This window comes from Saccopteryx leptura, chromosome 2 (genome assembly GCF_036850995.1).
Source record: "Saccopteryx leptura isolate mSacLep1 chromosome 2, mSacLep1_pri_phased_curated, whole genome shotgun sequence".
Taxonomy (NCBI): domain Eukaryota; kingdom Metazoa; phylum Chordata; class Mammalia; order Chiroptera; family Emballonuridae; genus Saccopteryx; species Saccopteryx leptura.
Window position 1 is genome coordinate 306,455,109 of NC_089504.1, and position 20,432 is coordinate 306,475,540.

Below are 20,432 nucleotides of genomic sequence, written 5' to 3' on the forward strand. Positions count from 1 at the left end.
CAAAGTATCTCTCAGTGTGACTTTACTCTGGTTTTAAATTTTTATGACACTTTTCTGGCACAGCTATTTCTCTCTGGGTAAATGGCTCAAGCAAAGCATGCTTTTATCTCCACTGAGGGCTGCTCTGATTGAGCTTCCGCACTGCCAGGTAAGGACCAGTTGATATATTGAGAGCCTGTTGGCTGATATCTATTTTAAATGATTTCTCATAATATCTCTTTTAAATGGTTTCTCGGCCCTGGCTGGTTGGCTCAGTGGTAGAGCGTCAGCCTGGTGTGCAGGAGTCCCGGGTTCGATTCCCGGCCAGGGCACACAGGAGAAGCGCCCATCTGCTTCTCCACCCCTCCCCCTCTCCTTCCTCTCTGTCTCTCTCTTCCCCTCCCGCAGCGAGGCTCCATTGGAGCAAAGTTGGCCCGGGCACTGAGGATGGCTCCATGGCCTCTGCCTCAGGCGCTAGAATGGCTCTGGTTGCAACAGAGCGACGCCCCAGATGAGCAGAGCATCGCCCCCTGGTGGGCATGCCGGGTGGATCCCAGTCGGTGCATGCGGGAGTCTGTCTGACTGCCTCCCCGTTTCCAACTTCAGAAAAATACAAAATAATAATAATAATAATAAAAATAAAATGGTTTCTCTTTTTAATTCTGTGCTCTATCCTTCTATTTATAAAAATAGCTGGGCAAACAACCTATCAAAGCCTATTTCTACCCTTGAGATTTCTGAGTACCACAGCTCCATTACTGTTTGACCATGAGATTTTGCTTATAATGAACCATTTAGTTAGTTCTTTGCTAGTTTTTGTTAAGTTTCACTTATGTGCCATACTTCCATTTTAGTAAGTGGTCTAAGATATTAATGTTTCTAAAACTTTCTAGCATATGATTGTACTTTTCTGGATTAATCTGCTTATAGAGCCCCCAAGTGGGAAAAGCTTAAGAGAAGTAGTCCTGCTGTGAGCCCTGATCAGAACTTTTCTGATGAAGGGGCCGGGGAACAAATTTTCCCTTCAAACCCCTCAGGAAGCACTGAAATAAAAATAATTCCAAATGCAATCATGTATTTTTATATTTTTACTTCATCTCATTTCATCCTCTCAACCATGCTCTGAGGCATTATTCTTATCCTTGGTTTTCAGTTGGGAAAATAAGAAAGTAAGTACATTGTTCAGTCATATACACTGATTCAAAAATGAAAATGAAACTAGGACACAAAATCAAGTATATTTTACTTCTGGGCTAGTTTTTGTTTTGCTTTGTTTAGTTTTCCTGTATGTTGTACTATTACCTCCTCATGATTTCTAGATTAACTTCAAATTGTGATGGTTATCTCTCCTGAAGGCGGCCCAGATATAAGTACTCTCTCAGGGTAAGGCCAGAAGACTCTTTACCTTCAATCACAAACATTGGTTGTGATCGCTCTATGCCAGGTGCTGTCTAAGACCTTGTAATCAGTGAATAAATAAGCAAACATTCCTGCCCTCACAGAGATTACATTTTAGAGAAGAAAAAAATAAATAAACATAACAAGTAAAATGTATAGTATGTTAGAAGGCAAAAGCACCAAGGAAAAGAGAAAAAGTAGAGCCTGGGAAGGTGAACTAGAGAATTCAGGTATAAGCCTCATTGAGAAGGTGAGGTTTGAGCAGACTTGAAGGAATTAGTCAGGGTTTTTTTTAAATGAAGAGCATTTCAAGAAAAGAGAACAGTCAGAGCAAGTGTCCTGAGGCAGGAGGGTACCTAGTCTGTTTGAGGATCAATAATGAGGCCAGTATAGCTCCAGGCAGAACACAGGTGACAGCTGACTTTGGGAGCCAGCACTTCTGGTGAACAGCTTCAGACCACCTGGATGCACCACCCAACTACACAAGCAACACACTGAAGGGGTAGAGTTAGTGGGCATGAGAGCCCACCTGAAATAAGTCCTACTCCGTGGGATGGGCCCTGGCACAGCTAATTCTCCACGTTGGTTCCAGCTAGTTCTTGTAGCCTATTGACCTGGGGGTAAATCCCTCCCATTGACATGCCAACACAATCAAGGCTCAAGTATAACAGGAGAGTGTACACAGCCCATACGAGGGCACAACTGGAGTGCCCAGTTCCAGTGAGCAGGGAGGCTATACCACTGGACCCTACAGGACACCTATTATATAAGGCCACTCTGCCAATCCTGGGAGACACAGCAGCTCTACCTAATACATAGAAATATAGGAAGGCAGCCAAAATGAGGAGACAAAGAAACGTCCCAAATGAAAGAACAGAACAAAACTCCAGAAAACTAAACAAAATGGAGATAAGCGATCTATTAGATGCAAAATTCAAAACATTGGTTATAAGGATGCTCAGTGAAGTTAGGAGAAGAGTAGATGAACTTAGAACTTTGACAAAGAGAGAAGAAACATAAAAATGGAACTAGAAAACAAGATATCAGTCAGAAATGAAGAAGACATTACAAGGTAATCAACAGTGGAATAGATGAAGCAGAGGATCAAATTAGAGATTTGGAAGATAAGGAAGCAGGAAACAATCAGAACAGGAAAATGAAAAATAATTTTAAAGAAATGAGGATAATATCATATAAAGAACCTCTGGGACAACTTCAAACATATCAACATTTGTATGATGGGTATACCTGAAGGAGAAGACAGAGAATAAGAAATTTAAAACCTATGTGAAAAAATAAAGATGGAAAACTTCCCTGGTGGAGGTAGTAGACATTCAAGTCCAGGACATTCAGAGAGTCCCAAACAAGATGAACCCAAACAGGCCCACACCAAGACACGTCACAATTAAAATGCCAAAGTTAAAAGACAGAGAGAATCTTAAAAGCAGCAAGAGAAAAGCAGTTAGTTACCTACAAGGGAGCTCCCATAAGACTGTCAGCTGATTTCTCAGCGGAAACTTTGCAGGCCAGAGAGAATGACAAGAAATATTCAAAGTGATTAAAAGTAAGGACCAACATACAACTAAGATTATTCTACCCAACAAAGCTATCATTTGGAATCAAAGGACAGATGAAGAGCTTCCCAGACAAGAAAAAACTAAAGGAGTTTATCACCACAAACCGGCATTACATGTTTTTTGTTGTTGTTTTTAAAGTGAGAGGAGGGTTTGTGAGATAGACTCCCACATGCACTTCCACTAGGATTTACCCAGCAACCCCTGTCTGGGGTTGATGCTTGAATCAACTGAGCTATATTTAGCACCTGAGGCTGATATGCTCAGACCAACTGAGCTATCCTCAGCATCCGAGGCCACATTCAATCCAGTCAAGCAACTAGCTATGGGATGGAAAGAGGGAGAGAAGTGGTGGGGGGAGAAGCAGATGATCGCCTCTCTTGTGTGCCCTGACTGGTAATCAAATCTGGGACATCCATATACCAGGCTAACACTCTATCCACTGAGCCAACTGGCCAGGGCCTTGCAATGTTAAAGAAAAAGAAGAAAAAAAAGATAAATAATATGAATACTAAAATGATAATAAATATATGTCTATCAATAACTGAATCTAAAATAAACAAGCATAACAGAAACAGACTCAGATACAGAGAACATTTTGATGATTGCCAGATGGGAGGAGGTTGGGGGATGGGTGAAAAAGGAAGGATTAAGAAGTACAAATTGGTAGTCACAGAATAGTTATGGGGATGTACAGTACAGCATAGTGACTATAGTCAGTAATATTGTAATAGCTGTGTATGGTGTCAGATTGGTAGAGATTTATCAGGATAACCACTTAATAAGTTATATAATGTCTAATCACTGGGTTGTACACCTGAAACTAATACATTGTATCTCAACTGTAATTGAAAAGTAAAAAATAATTTTAAAGAATTAAAGATTACTCTGGTTGTTGGGTAAAGAAAACATGTCTGGAATTTCAGTGGTGATAGGGACAGTAGGAGGCTCTTCCAGTATCAACAGCGGTAGAAAGTGGTAGCTTGGATCAGATGAGTAAGCAATGCGGGTGATAAGAAGTGATATATTGTGAAGGTAAGACCAGTGGGATTTGCTAAATAAATTGGGTGCAGAGTGTGAGAAAGAGAATGGAGAATCACTATAAGTCAACTCAGTGAAACTGCAAAGCACAATGAGTTGCTAAGTTTTTATCCAGATATTTTTAAGATTCAAAATTTTAAGGTTTTTTTAAAAATTATTTATTTATTCATTTTAGAGAGGAGAGAGAGAGATAGGGAGGAGCAGCAGGAAGCATCAACTCCCATATGTGCCTTGACCAGGCAAGCCCAGGGTTTTGAACCAGCAACCTCAGCGTTCCAGGTCAAGGCTTTAAAGTAGATATTTATAGTTTTACCTAAACTTGAGTTGTTGACTGCTAGAATGAAGGAATAGCTCATCAAGAGTCGGTCATTTCAAAAACTCCTCTTTTTTTTTGGTGAGAAATATTAATGCTGTGAATACTCAGGGAGCCTGTGATAGGAACTGTGCTCTGGCTGCCTTGTGGCCATGTCTTTCGCACATTTCCTCCCTTGAAAGCAGGCCTGCTCACCCACAGGCATCACATAGAAGGCCTGTATGATTATAAGCTTCACAATTCAAGTGGTTCAACTATTTTGTACACGTGCTTTAGAAGTTTCTGTTAGCATTACAACTTGAAACTTGCTATTGACTGTACTTTGCAGAACTAGCACCACAGTTGTTCCGGAAAAAAACTTACACTTTCAAGATCACATGCAACCAATTTGTGCATACATAGTAACTGGCCGATTTACAGTGGGTTGTACAGCTAGTTCGGGAAGGTAGTTGGCACTAGGGAACTTGCTCCTGGCAGATTGTTTAGTGATTGTAAATCCACAGTAAAGACAATTGGATGTCTTAAGAGAAATTCTTATAAAGCCATGCTAGAGCCATAGAAAACCCTTCCTCTAAGGAAAGCGACTGCTAGATAGATCTAAATAGTTTATTGGAGCTGCCTGGACAGCTCTTCAACTCTTGGGTCCTTTGTTTGCAACATAGCCATTCCAGTGTTCTTGTAAACTGCCTCTACTAAGCATTGATCATTTTACGAAGTTCATAGGAAGAGTCCTTTCCTTTTCCCACCCTATCTCTTTTCTAAGGGAATACTTTCTAAGACAGGAGACTCTTATGAATCATGGGCTCTTTACTCCCAGTCACCATGTCACTCGTCTTCTGGAAGATTAGAAGTGAGACACTAAGAACTTGAAATATTTGCCTGACCAGGCAGTGGCACAGTGGATAGAGCGTCGGACTGGATGCAGAGGACCCAGGTTCAAGACCCCAAGGTCGCCAGCTTGAGCGTGGGCTCATCTGGTTTGAGCAAAGCTCACCAGCTTGGACCCAAGATCACTGGCTTGAGCAAAGGGTTACTCAGTCTGCTGAAAGCCCACAATCAAGGCACATATGAGAAAGCAATCAATGAACAACTAAGGTGTCTCAACAAAAAACTGATGATTGATGCTTCTCATCTCTCTTTGTTCCTGTCTGTCCCTATCTGTCTCTCTCTCTCTGACTCTCTCTCTGTCTCTGTAAAAAACAAACAAACAAACAAACAAAAAAACCTTGAAATATTTAAAGTACTATCATCTCAATAAATAAATACCAGGGTCACCAAGGAGTATTTCTTGGCTCTATGTGCTTATTGCCTCCTGTGGTGATTATTTCTAAGGCTAAGGGATTTACCTTTGTATATCCTTAACTTCTCCAAATTACCTGTTTGCTTAAATTTCTTTTAATTCTGTTTATAGTGTTTATTTATAAAATTTCTTTTTAAAATTCTGATTTTAAAGTAATACTTGCTTAGTTTAAAATTTCAAACAATATAAATGTTTAAAAAAGTAAAATGTGTACATAATTGAGATTATAGTATATTGTTCTGCAACGTAATTTTTTTACTTAACAATAATGAATGGTTCTCATATTAACACATACAGATGGACTTCTTTTTTAAAACAATTGCCTAGTAGCCTGACCTCTGGTGGCGCAGTGGATAAAGCATCGACCTGGGAACACTGAGGTTGCCGGTTCAAACCCCTGCACTTGTCTGGTCAAGGCATATATGGGAGTTGATTCTTTCTGCTCCTCTCCCCTTTCTCTCTCTCTCTCTCTCTCTCTCTCTCTCTCTATCTGTCTCCCTCTCTCCTCTCTAAAATGAATAAATAAAAAAATAAAATAAATAAAAAAAAACAATTGCATAGTATTTCATCGGATAGAATTATCCTGATTTACTTAGCCATTTTCTTATTGATTAATATTTTTGCTAATACAAATAACACTAGATGAACATTCTTGGGCACTTATATTTCTAAACTTGAGTGTTTCTATAGGATAGAGCCTTAAAAGTGAAGTTGATTGTTCAAAGATTAGGTACATATAAAATTTTGTTAACTACTGCCAAATTGCCCTCTAGAAAGGTTGAACCAATTTATGAAACTTGACATTTCAAGAAATTTTTTATTTCCTATTTACCTAATAAATGGACCAGACCATTAATACAGTCCTGCATATACTGAAATATTGTATGTCTGTCTTTCCCACTAGGCTGATAATGAAAAGAAGATACAGTCCCTCTCCATTAATAGCTCCTAGTCTAGTGGAGTCCAGAGTCTTATCTATAATAGTGTTCTTAACTACAGTGCCTAGAATATAATAATACGTACTCAGTAAATGATTATTGTATAACTGGCATGTTCCTCTTTATTTGTCTGAAAACTACTATTTGGCAGAACTTCTCAATTTTACTACCTTGAACCAATAGGTTGTCTTAGAATATGGACTCCCTTTCTATTTTAGGCATTACCTATTGGAAGAAGGAAGTTGTTGTCTTCATTCTAAACCCTGTGACTGTTATTTGATTGCTGCTGTTAATAAATTTAATATTTCTTCTCTTATTCTCGGAATACACAATATACAGAAATGGAAGGAGGGTGAGCCATTGAGAGCCTAACTCTACCATTCAGCATTTCTCTAAAGGCTAATTCACATTTGCACTTAGGTCACAAAGCTTCTGTAACTTTAGGGTGAACCACCATCATTAAGAAGGTGGAAACTGGGACACTGGGACATGAAGGCAGAACTGGGGCCTCAGCATGCAATGTTTAGGACATTCAGCCTTCTCTGACTAATCTCACTCAGCTTTGACCTTCCTTTTTTGTGTATCTCTTCGGCACTTACTATTCAGTTTGCACTGTGTTAATTTGCACTTGTTTGCATGTTGCTTTGTAAGTATTTTAAAGGCTTCCCCCCCACACACATATGTATTGTTTTGTGTCCCCAACCAAAATACGAGCTTTTTGAAGGCAGAAACCATGTCTTTGGTTTCTTTTGTATTTTCTGTAGCACCTTTTACTGTGCTCAGCAGAGAGTGGGTGCACAGTGTATGTTGTAGAATTACGTCCTGAGTAATCCCTCCCTGGCTGGGTCTAAGATTAAATTTTCTGAAATGGAACAGCCCTAACCAATCCAGGACAGGTATTCTCCATCTGGCATGTTGGTTGCTTCTTTCAACTTGCTATTTGAAATCGTCCCTTCAACATCGTTTCGTCCACAGCAGGGGACCTGGCTGGCTGATGATGTGCTTGCTATCTGTGTTCCAGGCAAGTCTGCGGACACCAGAACTCACCTGGGAGCGAGTGAGGTCCCAAGTTGACCATGTGATATGGCCCGATGGCAAGAGGATAGTGTTGCTGGCAGAAGTAAGTGCTGGACAGATTCAGCCCCGACACAGCAGCTGCATGGCTCAGATCTCCTCCCTCGTGTTCTATTATACTTTTCAACTCCTTTTAAGCACAAGCTTAACTGCTTTACCGCTGGATTTTACATCTAACTGAAAGGTCTTTTCATTGTCATTTGGCAATTAAACTATTTTGGTTTCCCACATTTCACCAATTATCTTGTCTCTCTGTGTCACTCTATAGGCTGAATCAGATAATGACTATTACCGTGAGAGAAATTAATGGATGGAACTAATGCCACTCTGAGTGATGCTTATAAAGAGATAATGTTGCTTGTGGGATGATTTAGTCAGTAAGCACAAAGTAGTTATTCCCGACTGTATCTAAGACTGTCTTAGGCAAGCTTCGGGTAGGGCATGTCTTTGCTGATAGATTCCCTGTTTTCGAGTGTCTGTTCCCCTGAATTGAGCCAGACATGTAGTATGTACTCAGGTGTATGCTGGTTGTATGATTGATGATTCCCTCTTCTGACTTCTTCCAGACTTAGTCTTAACTTTCACTCCATGTGGCCTTTTATGTCAATGTTTGGCCACTTTTCCTTTCTTGAAAGCTTCTGGTCCCTAGTACTAGATTTTTGACAGCTACAACAATGCTCCTTATTCTTACCTTGACACTTTCTCTTGTTTAAGAAAAGATAACAAAATAACAAGGAAAATAACACTTTTCTTGAGTTTTGATTGTCAGTCTTTTTTTAATTAAAAAAAATGACTTTGAAAATGTAAAATATATACAGTCTTCATTTAGGGGCCCTTAACTTCATGTTTGAGTGTCCTTCCTGTCCTCTTTACCTTCCCTCACCTTAGCTCCTTTTCAAATACTTTACAGCAGCGGTAGTCAACCTGGTCCCTACCGCCTACTAGTGGGCCTTCCAGCTTTCATGGTGGGCAGTAGCAGAGCAACCAAAGTATAAATAAAAAGATAGATTTAACTATAGTAAGTTGTTTTATAAAGATTTATTCTGCCAAACTTAGCGAAAATCTGACATAAAGTACTTGGTAAGTAATTATTATTATATGCTTTAACTTGCTATAACTCTGCTTTATAAATTTTATAAAGTAAAGTTACTTCCCTACTTTATAAATCACCATTACTGTGGAACCAGTGGGCAGTTAGAAAATTTTACTACTAACAGATACAAAAGTGGGCAGTAGGTATAAAAAGGTTGACTACCCCTGCTTTACAGCATCTGCAAGGGGACTGAATTATTTCTTCACAAAAAAGGAGTTATATGGGGAAGGGAGGGACAGATTGTGAAATATTTATTAATTGCTTTGATGTCAGCCCACTGACTTATTTCTAGTTGCCCTGGAAGGTCCCATCTAGTAATTTTGGTGACAGAAGCAAGCACCAGTTGTTTTTGGTTTGTATGGTTGAGCAAAAAAGGGTTGTCAAGTTTCTTAGGGAATGAAGCAGGAAAGGATGGCATTGGGGGCAGACTCTAGCTAACTCTTCTTGTCTCTGAATCATCCACTCAGAAGACAAGGCTGCCCTTTAACTTAGGGGAACCAAACTGAGGCAAAAGCACAAAAATCATCACAGCTTCCTAAATCCAAAAAAATATTTCCTCTCAACCTGGAGAGGTGGCCCCTGGATTTGACTAGATCAGGGGTAGTTAACCTTTTTATACCTTCCACCCACTTTTGTATCTCTGTTAGTAGTAAAATTTTCTAACCGCCCACTGGTTCCACAGTAATGGTGATTTATAAAGTAGGGAAGTAACTTTACTTTGTAAAATTTATAAAGCAGAGTTACAGCAAGTTAAAGCATATAATAATAATTACTTACCGAGTACTTTATGTTGGATTTTTGCTAAGTTTGACAGAATAAATCTTTATAAAACAACTTACTATAGTTAAATCTATCTTTTTATTTATACTTTGGTTGCTCTGCTACCGCCCACCATGAAAGCTGGAACGCCCACTAGTGGGTGGTAGGGACCAGGTTGACTACCACTGGACTAGATCATTGTTGAGGACAGTCTTTCAAAGGAATGTCAGTACCCGTGGAAGGAGGATTTTTTGCTGTAGAAAGTAAGAAACTCAGACAAATGTACTGTTCCTCAGCCTAAGCCTCAGTATCATGTGACCATCTCTATTCCTTTTTACAAAATCCCAGAGCACTTATATCACCATCATCAAATTTTCCAGAACTTTTTGTGGTTTCACTTAAATGTCAATCAATTAATTTATATTTCTTGAACAAGTGCTTTTTGTCCAGCAATGTTAGTTGGGAAGTGTTTGGAAACTGGCAGGCATGCTCTTCCCTTACTTCTCAAAGACCGGAGACTTTGTCCTAACCAGCCGGTGTTTTACCCTTGTTCTCTAGGGCCGTCTGCTGAACCTGAGCTGCTCCACAGTGCCTACGTTCGTGCTCTCAATTACCGCCACTACTCAGGTCAGGCCTCGTGGGAAAGCAGTGGGCTGGCGAGGGTCATAAGACCATCTGGGTTTCACTTAATATGGGGTGGATTGCTGTGACTGTTATGGAAGCATGCATCTCTCTGCTTTTCTAGGCTCTTGCCTTGATAGAGCTTTACAATGCTCCTGAGGGTCGCTATAAGCAGGATGTCTACCTGTTGCCCAAGAAAATGGGTAAGTGTGTGCTCTTCCATCCCCATCCTTACCAGAGTAGTTTAGGGTCATAAGCCAAATGAAGTTTGGGGGCATTGTGTTTCTTAAGGATAGAAAAAAAATTAAAAAAAAAAAAAAAAATATATATATATATATGTTTATTTTGCAAAGTAGGAGCTAGGATTCCTAGATTCCGTCCCCCACTCACTTATCACATTTTCCACAAGGAAAATGGCCCCAATGAAGTCATGGCACTTTGCTGTGATTTAGTCTACCTACCTGTGAATTTTAAGGACTTTCTTACGTCAAGTATCTGGTATGTGAGAACTTCAAAGGAGAGAGATTTTCCCCAAGAGAGAAGTCATCTCCTACCTGTGGCATGTGGCTTATTCCAGTTCTAGATAGCCCCTACCAAACTTTTCTTAGACCGAGAAGACTTTCATACTACACCTTCTAACTCTTACCCCGTTGTTTCAGACCAAAGAAAAGATTCTGAATAGCTTCTATAACGAGTTGAGTTATGTGGCTGTTTTGTATAAGAGAAACATTAAACTGTCTTAAATTTTTAAAGAACCTGCCTGGAACACCTGACCTCCCTGATACAGTGTGTTTATTAGCTCCCAAGGCAAAGATCAGGGAATAAATCAGCTTTCGTTTTCGTTTTGCTTTAGCACCAGATGCAGAGCAGCTGTTAGAAGTTGACACATTTGCCTTTGACTATATACTTTGGAGGGATATAAAAGAAACAGAGCAGCCCACATTCTGAATGAATATGTCATGAAGTTAGGGAGGCCGAACACATAGGAAATGACATAAAATACTGAGTAATATGTATTCAGGTAAGAAAATGTAAACAAACACAAAAGAGAACTAAATGTACTGAAAGCAAGGCAGACAGTGTAGTATCATTTTTAGTCATTCCTTTCAGATTTACCAGATGTTAGTTTTTCTGATTGACTCATGGTATAGAGTTCAAGGCAGAACTCAAGTTGGAGATTCCCATTTTTTATTCCCCTCGTTGTCCCTTCTTTCTTTTAGACTTAAAGCCTATTCTTTCATTTCTCCCTGACCTTTCTAAGGAGAAGGAAAGGCTCAAGGCTGAAGCAGCTTGTAAGGAAAAAAAGTTATAGCTTTGAAAAGGGTATGGGCTCAAAGTTCAAGCACTCACTCCTCAGAACTAAGGGCCATTGAGCCTAAGTTGAGAATTTTTCATTCCACTCCAAGAATTAGAATCTTTCAACTTTCTAAGGCCTAATCTGGAGAGAACAGGCAGACAAGAGGCGTGAATACTTACACCAGGGCTTCTGTGGTCTGTTCCAGATGAGTATGTGGCCAGCCTCCACCTGCCCACCTTTGATGCCCACCTGACAGAGCTGACAGATGAACAGGCCAAGTATCTGGGACTCAACAAGAATGGGCCCTTCAAGCCTAATTACTACAGGTGCCTTGGGTCCCCAGAAAACCAGGCAGCCTGGGTTGTAGAAAGCTTCCTGCACTGGAATTGGTCCTAGCATCATCACCACATTTACATGGACACAGGACAATAACCCCACCTTCCCTCACTGCCACCCCCAAAGGACTCTGAGGCTTTCTCCAGACATTAGTGTTCCCTTTCCTGAATTTGCCTTTCTTCATTTCATTTTCTTGATATCATTTCTGCCTCTTTATGGAGAAATGCTGGCCTTTTCTACTGATGTGAAAGAGCACCACAATTATCTCCCCTCACCATACGCTCCAGAAAAGTCCCTGCCTCCCGGTTAGACCTCTGGGCAGGCTCTTCACGTCCTAGCATCCCCACAACCGATCAGATCATATCACAGTCTCGTCTTTCTCTCCCCTCCAGGTATTAAGTTCCTGTAACTCAAGCCAGAAGAAGTTTAAGGAATAGAACTCCAAGCCTTTTCTCCACTCCTGTACAGGAAAGAACCCAGCAAGCTGCTTCTCCAATCAGCTGCCCGCTGTGCTCACCCTAGATGTTAGGTTATTTATTTATTAAAATCTAGAATCCTGTGCCTGCTGCCGTGGCCCAGAGTGGTTGCTGCCCCGAGGGCTGGAGAGCCGCAGAGGACAGGCCAAGGAAGGAAAAAATGGGGTGACCATTCCCAGTGCATCATCGCATTAGTCCCCATGGACAGAAGCCTGAGCAGCGGTCGTTTTCCTCTTGTTCAGGCTCAGGAGTTAGTCCAGGGATTTCAGACTCCTTGTTTCCTGGGGTTTTCTGGAATAAATTCTCAACAGCTGCCTTTCTCAACTTTAGTCTGTTTCTAGGTACGGCCCTTTGGAAGCCACTGAATTAACATGGTTTGGGTTCCCAGCCTTGACCATCACTGTCACTGCCTTCTTTATAAAATGGTTGGAAGGAAGGAATGTTATGGCTTTGGCAAGCTACCCCAAGAACTCAGCTGTGCCTATGCTTATTGGGAGTCTTCTTTACCTAGGACTCCTTTCTTCTCTTTAAATATTTATGACCATTTTAACACTTTCTGGTTCCAGCAGGAACATAGATAGCTCCCTTATTTTCTCAGCAGCACTGGTATTTGTCAGACATTTGTTTTGCTGTCTTTCTAACCCAACTAACCTCTGCTCAGGAAGTGGGAGGGGGGCAGCCCTACTGGGACCCATAGCTTTACTTCCTTGTTATTTAACTGGATAGTTTCCCAAGAAGCTTTCTTCAAATTGACACTGTCCCAGAAAAGAAGGGCTTGTTGTGAAACATTGCTTCCTGGAACTTCCTCTTATTCCCTAAAACTACTTTTGAAACTGATCAGGGAAGGGTATACTTTCCAAGGGATTTTGGGTCATAGGGCTTTGGAAATGGTACTGGTCTTTCAGGCCCACAGTTTGACACCCTAAAGCAGTGGTTCTCAAACTTTTTGAAGTCGGGGCACATTTAAAATCCTACAAATAATTGTAGGTGCACTATATACAAATTTCTGAGAAATATGTTATAATAATTAAGTCAAATATTAAAGAAAAAATATAAAGTCCAAGCATGCTTTTATGGTAAACAAAATAAATACAACAAAATTAAATTTATTCTGACATTAAAAAACATTTTTATGTTACATTTTTTGAGTTATGCTTTTTAGAGTTCGTAAAAAAGAGGGGTTAAAAAATAAAAAATGACAAAAAGTTATCTTTTTATATATATAGATACATTCTTAGTAATATTTAGTAAATTCGGCAGGTCTCAGCACGAATGTGTTAAGTTTTTTCATTCTTGTGTTTATGAGAAACACAAGCTTGATGTGTCCTAGCGATTTCTTCAGTGTTTGGGCATATATTTGAAAGGCAAACTCTCATTTCCTCATCAATACATTGAAGAATTCCCCTCTTTTTACTCTTAATTGTGTTGAGTGCAGAAAACCCCCACATACATATCATCTTAACTTTACACCAAACAAAGGATAGAAGAAACTTGCCTCTAGTCTTTCTAGGGAACATGGGGGGTAGTGTAAACAACCCAGCACCACAGCTTAACAGCCTTTTGCAACCTAATCAGGCAAGTGAGGTGGGGGGTTGGTCAGACTGTCAGCTTACAGCCAATTCCCCACACCTCTGTCCCCCCAAAATCTAAACTCCAAACACACTGTTGGTTTTTTGGTCCCCAACAGGCACATATTTCTCCGGAATACCATAAGGTGCACCTGGAAATCTAGGGTGCACCAGTGTGTCCTGGTGCACATTTTGAGAACCACTGTCCTAAAGAAACAGAACATATTGATTTGTTTCCTGGAAAGCACTTTGCAGCTTAACTGGCTAAGCTGTACAGGATGGCACTGTAAACTGTGTCCAAGCTGATTTGACTAGGTTGAACTTCATCAGACATCAGCCATTGATGAAACTGAAATCTCATGTCTTTGCAGTTTGGTATTCGCCTCTGTTGGGATAACTTTTCATGTTCTGGCCTTTTCCATCTGAGGAGTCTGTATTTCTGAGGCAGTTTCTTGAGTAACTCCAACTTTACAGACAATTAGTTATGTAAGCAGCCTGAAATGTTATGTCCCACCTAAGAGATTCCTCTTGGAGACTGACCTGTTGGTCTGAGGGTTCCGTTGGACCATTGGTTCTAAGAGTTAAAATCTGGAATGGCCTTACAAATTTTGAATAACATGAGTCTGTTTTCCCCCACCAACCCTAATAACTCTCAGGTTTGTTTGTTCTCCCTTTCCCCCCCTCTATCCTGGTCTGCCTCAAAGTCTTAAGACCAAGGTGACTCAAGTAAACACCTGAGTCACTGTACCCTTCCAATTCTAATTCTCCCCAACCTCTACTTTCTCTGTCTTACCCAGGCCTTCACATACACCCTTGGAGCTAGTTTGGAAGTGATCTTCCTTTTGGAGGTCGGAAGGTGGACCTTAGATAAATGAGGCTATTTGCCTCATTAAATATATACTATGTAGGCTCAGCCTGTAGAGTCTGGTTCCTCAGAGGCCATATGTCTTAGCAGGCACTGGAAAAAGGCCGCATATATGGCTATAGTCTCATGAAATTCATAAATGCTGAAAATTCCACTAGGCCATTTAACATTTTCATTGCCTACCCAGTTCTGATTTTTGTATTAATTATTAGATCCCTTTTGCAAAAGATTCAGATCTTCCTACTCTATCTTGTATTCAGAGAAAATCCCATTAGGCAGGTATCTGAACTCTAGCCTGTTATGTTCTTAGGCCAAAATCATAGCCTGCTGTTTCTCAGCACAGCCTGGCTCTCTATGGAGTTTACTACATATGTGCTGATCCTAAGAGAGTGTGCTCTGCCTTGCAACAGTGAAGAGATCCATTCCAAATGAAAAGGAAGCCACACAGGGCTTCTAGGTTAGGTTGCCTGTGTTACTGCCCATAGTGAGCTATTTGCCTCTGAGTTTCAGATGACTTCTCCTTTCTCTCCAGGGATCCTATGTCATCAACCATTAAGAAGGAGGGCCTCCTGAGAATTTGGTTTCTACCTTAGTCTTAGAATTTGGTACCCTTAGAATCAGAGCAAATGTGTCTTCTTCCCTCAAGCTCTCACCTTCGATGCAGCCTAGGTGTCTGGGAGCATGGGAAAGAAGACTGTCTCTGTGTGTGGCTTGTGGGGATACTTAACCATTTTCCCCTATGATGAATTTGTGCTAGTTTTCAAGGTATTTTTTGCCTTCTTAATGGAAATGTTTCCTTTTTCTCATTAAAAAAAAAAAAAAGGTATCTGGTCTACCTTCCCTCTGCCCTCCTACATCCTCTTCCTGTCCTCCCAAACGAGCACAGCTCCCATGCTCATATACTCCTGCAAAGCTTTTTTGCTGCTTAGCTTTTCTCTGAACAGATCTGAAATCGTTGCTCCTATGGTTTTCTCAAAATTAACTTTGTCACAGTTTTAAAAAAAGGAATCAGAATACATTGTTGCATTAAGCTTTTTTTAATAAAGGAAAATTATGGAAAGAAAATAGGCAACACCAGCAAATTATATGTGGACAAGTTCTAAACTATATATACATACATATATATAAAAATAATCATCTAGTTCTCATTGTCATCTACTTAAAGGAAATAAAACCTCTAAAGATCACCATTTCTGAGAGGCTCTTGGAAATCTTTATGTCTAAGTGATTGTATTAGATCAGCAATAATGAACATGTAATCTCAAAAGATAAATAAAATATTCTTAAAATGGATTCCTATCTTGAGAGTATTTCTTGCTTCTGTGAACTATGAATTCAGAGATGAGAGAGGCCTGACCAGGAAGTGGCGCAGTGGATAGAGCATCAGACTGGGATGCGGAAGACCCAGGTTCGAGACCCTGAGGTCCCCAGCTTGAGCGCAGGCTCATCTGGTTTGAGCAAAAGCTCACCAGCTTGGACCCAAGGTCGCTGGCTCGAGCAAGGGGTTGGTTACTCAGTCTGCTGAAGGCCCACAGTCAAGGCACACATGAGAAAGCAATCAATGAACAACTAAGGTGTCACAATGAAAAACTGATGATTGATGCTTCTCATCTCCCTTGGTTCCTGTCTGTCCTGGTCTATCCCTCTCTCTGACTCTCTCTGTCTCTGTAAAAAAAAAAAGAAAAAGAAAAAAAGATGAGAGAGGTTTCTGGGCAACAGGCTAGAGCCTGCTGTAAGGCAGAGGTGAAAAACTAAAGCAGTTCCGGCCCTGGCCGGTTGGCTCAGCGGTAGAGCGTCGGCCTAGCGTGCAGGGTACCCGGGTTTGATTCCCGGCCAGGGCACATTAGAAGAGCGCCCATTTGCTTCTCCACCCCCCCCCCTCCTTCCTCTCTGTCTCTCTCTTCCCCTCCTGCAGCCGAGGCTCCATTGGAGCAAAGATGGCCCGGGCGCTGGGGATGGCTCCTTGGCCTCTGCCCCAGGCGCTAGAGTGGCTCTGGTTGCGGCAGAGCGAGGCCCCGGAGGGGCAGAGCATCGCCCCCTGGTGGGCAGAGTGTCGCCCCTGGTGGGTGTGCCGGGTGGATCCCGGTCGGGCGCATGCGGGAGTTTGTCTGACTGTCTCTCCCGGTTTCCAGCTTCAGAAAAATAAAAAAAAAAAAAAAAAAAAAAAAAAAAAAAACTAAAGCAGTTCCAGTAGGCTTGTTGAGTGGCCTTAGCCTTGAGTCCCTGATGCCACAGTGGGTCATTCCACTAATTACCACACACACATCCCCATGTAACCTCCGTTACATGTATAAATTTCCTGCTTTTTCAGAACCACCACCCTGGGGAGTTGAGAAGTGTAGGCTTAAGGCAAAGAAACTAAAGCCTCCTTCTTGTTTCCCCAAACCCCCTGTTGCTACCCTTAGCTGGAGAGCACAGAAGCTAGCAGCCCATGGTTTGGGACCAAAGGACTTGAACATCCAGGACCTGACAACATCCAACCAAAGGGAAGAAAGAAATTAATCTGGCAGAGATTTGTCTCTAAGTTAGGTTTGGCTGACTAAATCAGTAACCAGAGGATGAGTCCAACTGCCAGTTCTTCCTCAACTACCAGTAGAGTAGCCATTTTTGAGCAGCTTTCTGATAGCCAGTGTCTTTAGCTGGTAACCTAAACTAGTTCTACATTCTGAATGCAAGGTGTTTTCTCATTACACTGACATGTACCTTTGACGGAGAGAAGGGGGCGTGTTATTCTTTTTCTACTACTTTATCCTGGCTGCTCAAAAACTAAATATTTTAAGGCTTCCTGCATCTTATTTTTAAACTTTTCAGTCAGGTGTTACCTGTTTAATCACATATCTGACCTCCATGGATTAAAATGAGTGCTTATATAGGGAAAGGGGTAGGTAGGTTCGATCCTTGTGATACCTATTTATACCTCCAGCCCTCAGCCAGCAGCCTCAGGAAGCCTGAATTTTGGGACAAGGAAAAGTAATGTAGGTTTAAAAATAACTCAGCACAGGAGCCATCTCTGCAAGATAGAAAAACTTGTAGACCAGTCCCTAATTAGCTCCCACTTACATTTATGGGCACTTCTGTGGTCAGTGACATTGATAGTTGTTACTTCTTTGTTGACAAACTAAAAGAAATTGAATATGTGCCAATTCCATGGCCTATAGTTTCAAAGTTTTCAGTTAATCTGGTTTCTTTTTTCATTTTTTCTTTTTATTCTAGAGAGACAGAAGAAGGGAGAGAGGAAAGCATTCGTTTGTTCCACTTAGTGTGCTTTCATTGGTTGTTTCGTGTGTGTGCCCTGACCCAGGATCAAACCCACAACTTTATTTCCAGACAATGCTCTAACCAACTTGGCTAACCAGCCAGGGCCTAATCTGATTTCTTGCTACTTCTTCCAGGAATTGTTTCCATATAGTATCCTCTTTATGACAAGCTCTGAAAATCTGGACCTATACTGATCAGATAGACGCCTGATCCTTACTGTCTTCCATTCCACTGGTTGTGGAAAAGATAATGGATTAAAGTTTCTCCTCATGTTGCTTCTTTGCAATCTCCATAATACCAAATCCCTTCTCTGAAAGTGAAGCCAGGTAGAGCTCTACACTCAGCAAAAAGTTGTACTTAGGGACCAGAGAGGACCAGAGAGCTGACCCTCAGTCCTACTTCCAACTGAAGATCACTCTGGTCCTTTTGCCCTAGGGATAAACTGTAGAGGAGCAGGCCTCAAAAGTGGCCACTCCTGTCTGCCACCACTGTTGGGGATTCTGCTGATTGACTAGGCTCACAAAAGAGAACATGAAGTTCTGGGCCTGTCAATCCTAGAGCTCTGACTGCTTAGGAGGAGAGGTATAGGAAAGAGGGAAGGTAGAAGAATTAATTCTTTTATTAGGAAACCCTAATGCGCTGTGCTGTGGCAGGTTTACCACAGTGAAGCAGTGATGAGCGAGGCGTAGGCTGTGAATTATAAAGCAGAGTAGGAGTCCTCAAGAATTTAACAAATTATACCCTGAAAAGAATTTCAAAATCAAATAGTTTAGGCCTTGAGCCAGGGACTTGCTTGGAAATTCATATTAATTCAATTCTGTTAAACCAGTGGGTCTCAACCCCAGAAGATTTTGCCCCTCCAGGGACATTTTACAGTATCTGGAGACATTTTTGGTTGTCACACTAGGGGGAGGGTACTATTAGTATCTAGGGAGGAGAGGCCAGGGATTGTGCTAAACATCCTACAATGCATGGGACAGCCCCCACAACAATTAATTTTTCACTCAGTAGTACAGAAATCCTGTGTTAAACATACATAAATGAGGTATACAAAAATGAACAAAACTTGGCCCTACTCTCCAGCTTATATAGTGGCTGTGGGCGGAGAGTGAGAGGTGGGGATGACAGAGGAAAGGGAAGATGGTGGGAGGGTACAGTAAGGGGATGCTGGGGACCAGAGAGAGAAAGGAACTCAGAAAGCTGCAAGGAGTGCTTGCCCTCTCAAGCTCTGCCTTGATCTGTCCCCTATGAACTAGCAAAGGAAAAGTGTGAGGGAAAGACAGGGTTACAAAAGGGACAGAGTTGTCCCTAAGATGTAAGAAGGGGAGTAACTCCTTTAGGCCCCTTCCTTTGGGATACAGTGAAAAATATAATAAGGATTTGGAACCAAGCTGACTTGGCTTGACATCAACACCATCTGAGTGGGTTGCAGAAGGTCAAAAGGAGGGCTTTCTGGAGGAGGAGGTGATGACTAAATAGATCTTTAAGGAAGAACAAAAGTTAGCACGACAGATCCGAGTTTCCTCCAGGGAGAGGGAACAGCACGTTCACAGACTCTGAAACGAGACAGAATATGGTACCTTGACAACGACAAGAAGTAATGAATCTGAGTCCAGATTTCCTAGTCAGTAATACTGGATTCATGAAAACTACCTGTGAGAGAAGTGTGATGTACCTGGAAAGGGGCAGTTCAACAGTCTCACCCATTTGGTCCCACCTATTCTCCTCAGGCTGCTGATTTGGAGCTACTATTACCAATCTAGACTGCCTAAACTTTTCCTGCTTTTTAGATCAATTCCAAAGTGGGCAAACCACGCAGCCTCGTTTGCCTCAGGGGCGGGGGCGCTTGCTCTCCTTTCATTTTAACTCCCTAGGTCACAACATGAGGAAGGTGCCCCACTTCAGCTGAGAAAGGCAGATGACCAGGAGCAGCCCTGAGAGGTACCAGCGATGTCAGTGAAGTGAAAACGCCCCACTTCACTCCTTAATCCCTTGTCTCCCAGCTAAATTCTCACTCCGCGAGGGAAGACTTCTCTTTAGAAATGTCAGCTTCCAGAGAGGGCGAGTCCCTCGTTTCCTGCGGTGTCCCGGGCCACCCAGCGGTGCGGTGCCCTCCCTTCCCCAAGACGGAAGCAGAATCTGGGACGTGTGCAGGAGCCGGGATTTGGGGGCAAAGGTCTGTGGTAATGGGGAAACGGAGACCGCAGTAGAGCAGGAGGCGGAGACTTCCTGAAAAGGTCGCTATTTGGGTGAGTGTTGAGTGGCACCGAGTGAGAAGCAAAAGGATAGGTAACCCGCTTGAGCTCAAGGCCCAGAACTCAGGAGGTAGAGCTGGGAGCCAGCCCAGAAGCCTACCGCTATCAGCGACACCGCAGGACTGAGAAAAAGAGAAAAGACAAGGGGAAAAAAATCCCTTGAATGAGCCCCCACCTCCTCCAAGTCCCGCTCCAAGCGGTTGAAAAGCCAATCGCGGGGCGGGGCGGGGCTACGGACGGGACCGTACCCAATAGCTGCGGAGGGGGCGGGGCCGGGCCGGCGGCGC

The 20,432-nt window shown here is 42.0% G+C and overlaps 1 protein-coding gene across 6 annotated transcripts in view; it reads left to right on the forward strand.

The window, feature by feature from the left end:
- AHCYL2 (adenosylhomocysteinase like 2) overlaps positions 1-15,925 on the forward strand; it is a 164,377-nt gene extending 148,452 nt beyond the window's left edge. For all 6 annotated transcript variants that reach the window (XM_066362655.1, XM_066362656.1, XM_066362658.1 and 3 more), the window contains exons 13-17: positions 7,565-7,663; positions 10,028-10,096; positions 10,215-10,293; positions 11,593-11,713; positions 12,116-15,925. In XM_066362655.1, the coding sequence (XP_066218752.1) occupies positions 7,565-7,663; positions 10,028-10,096; positions 10,215-10,293; positions 11,593-11,713; positions 12,116-12,122 (375 nt within the window). In that variant the 3' untranslated portion in view covers positions 12,123-15,925. The remainder of the gene's footprint in view (positions 1-7,564; positions 7,664-10,027; positions 10,097-10,214; positions 10,294-11,592; positions 11,714-12,115) is intronic.
- The last annotated feature ends 4,507 nt before the right edge of the window (positions 15,926-20,432 follow it).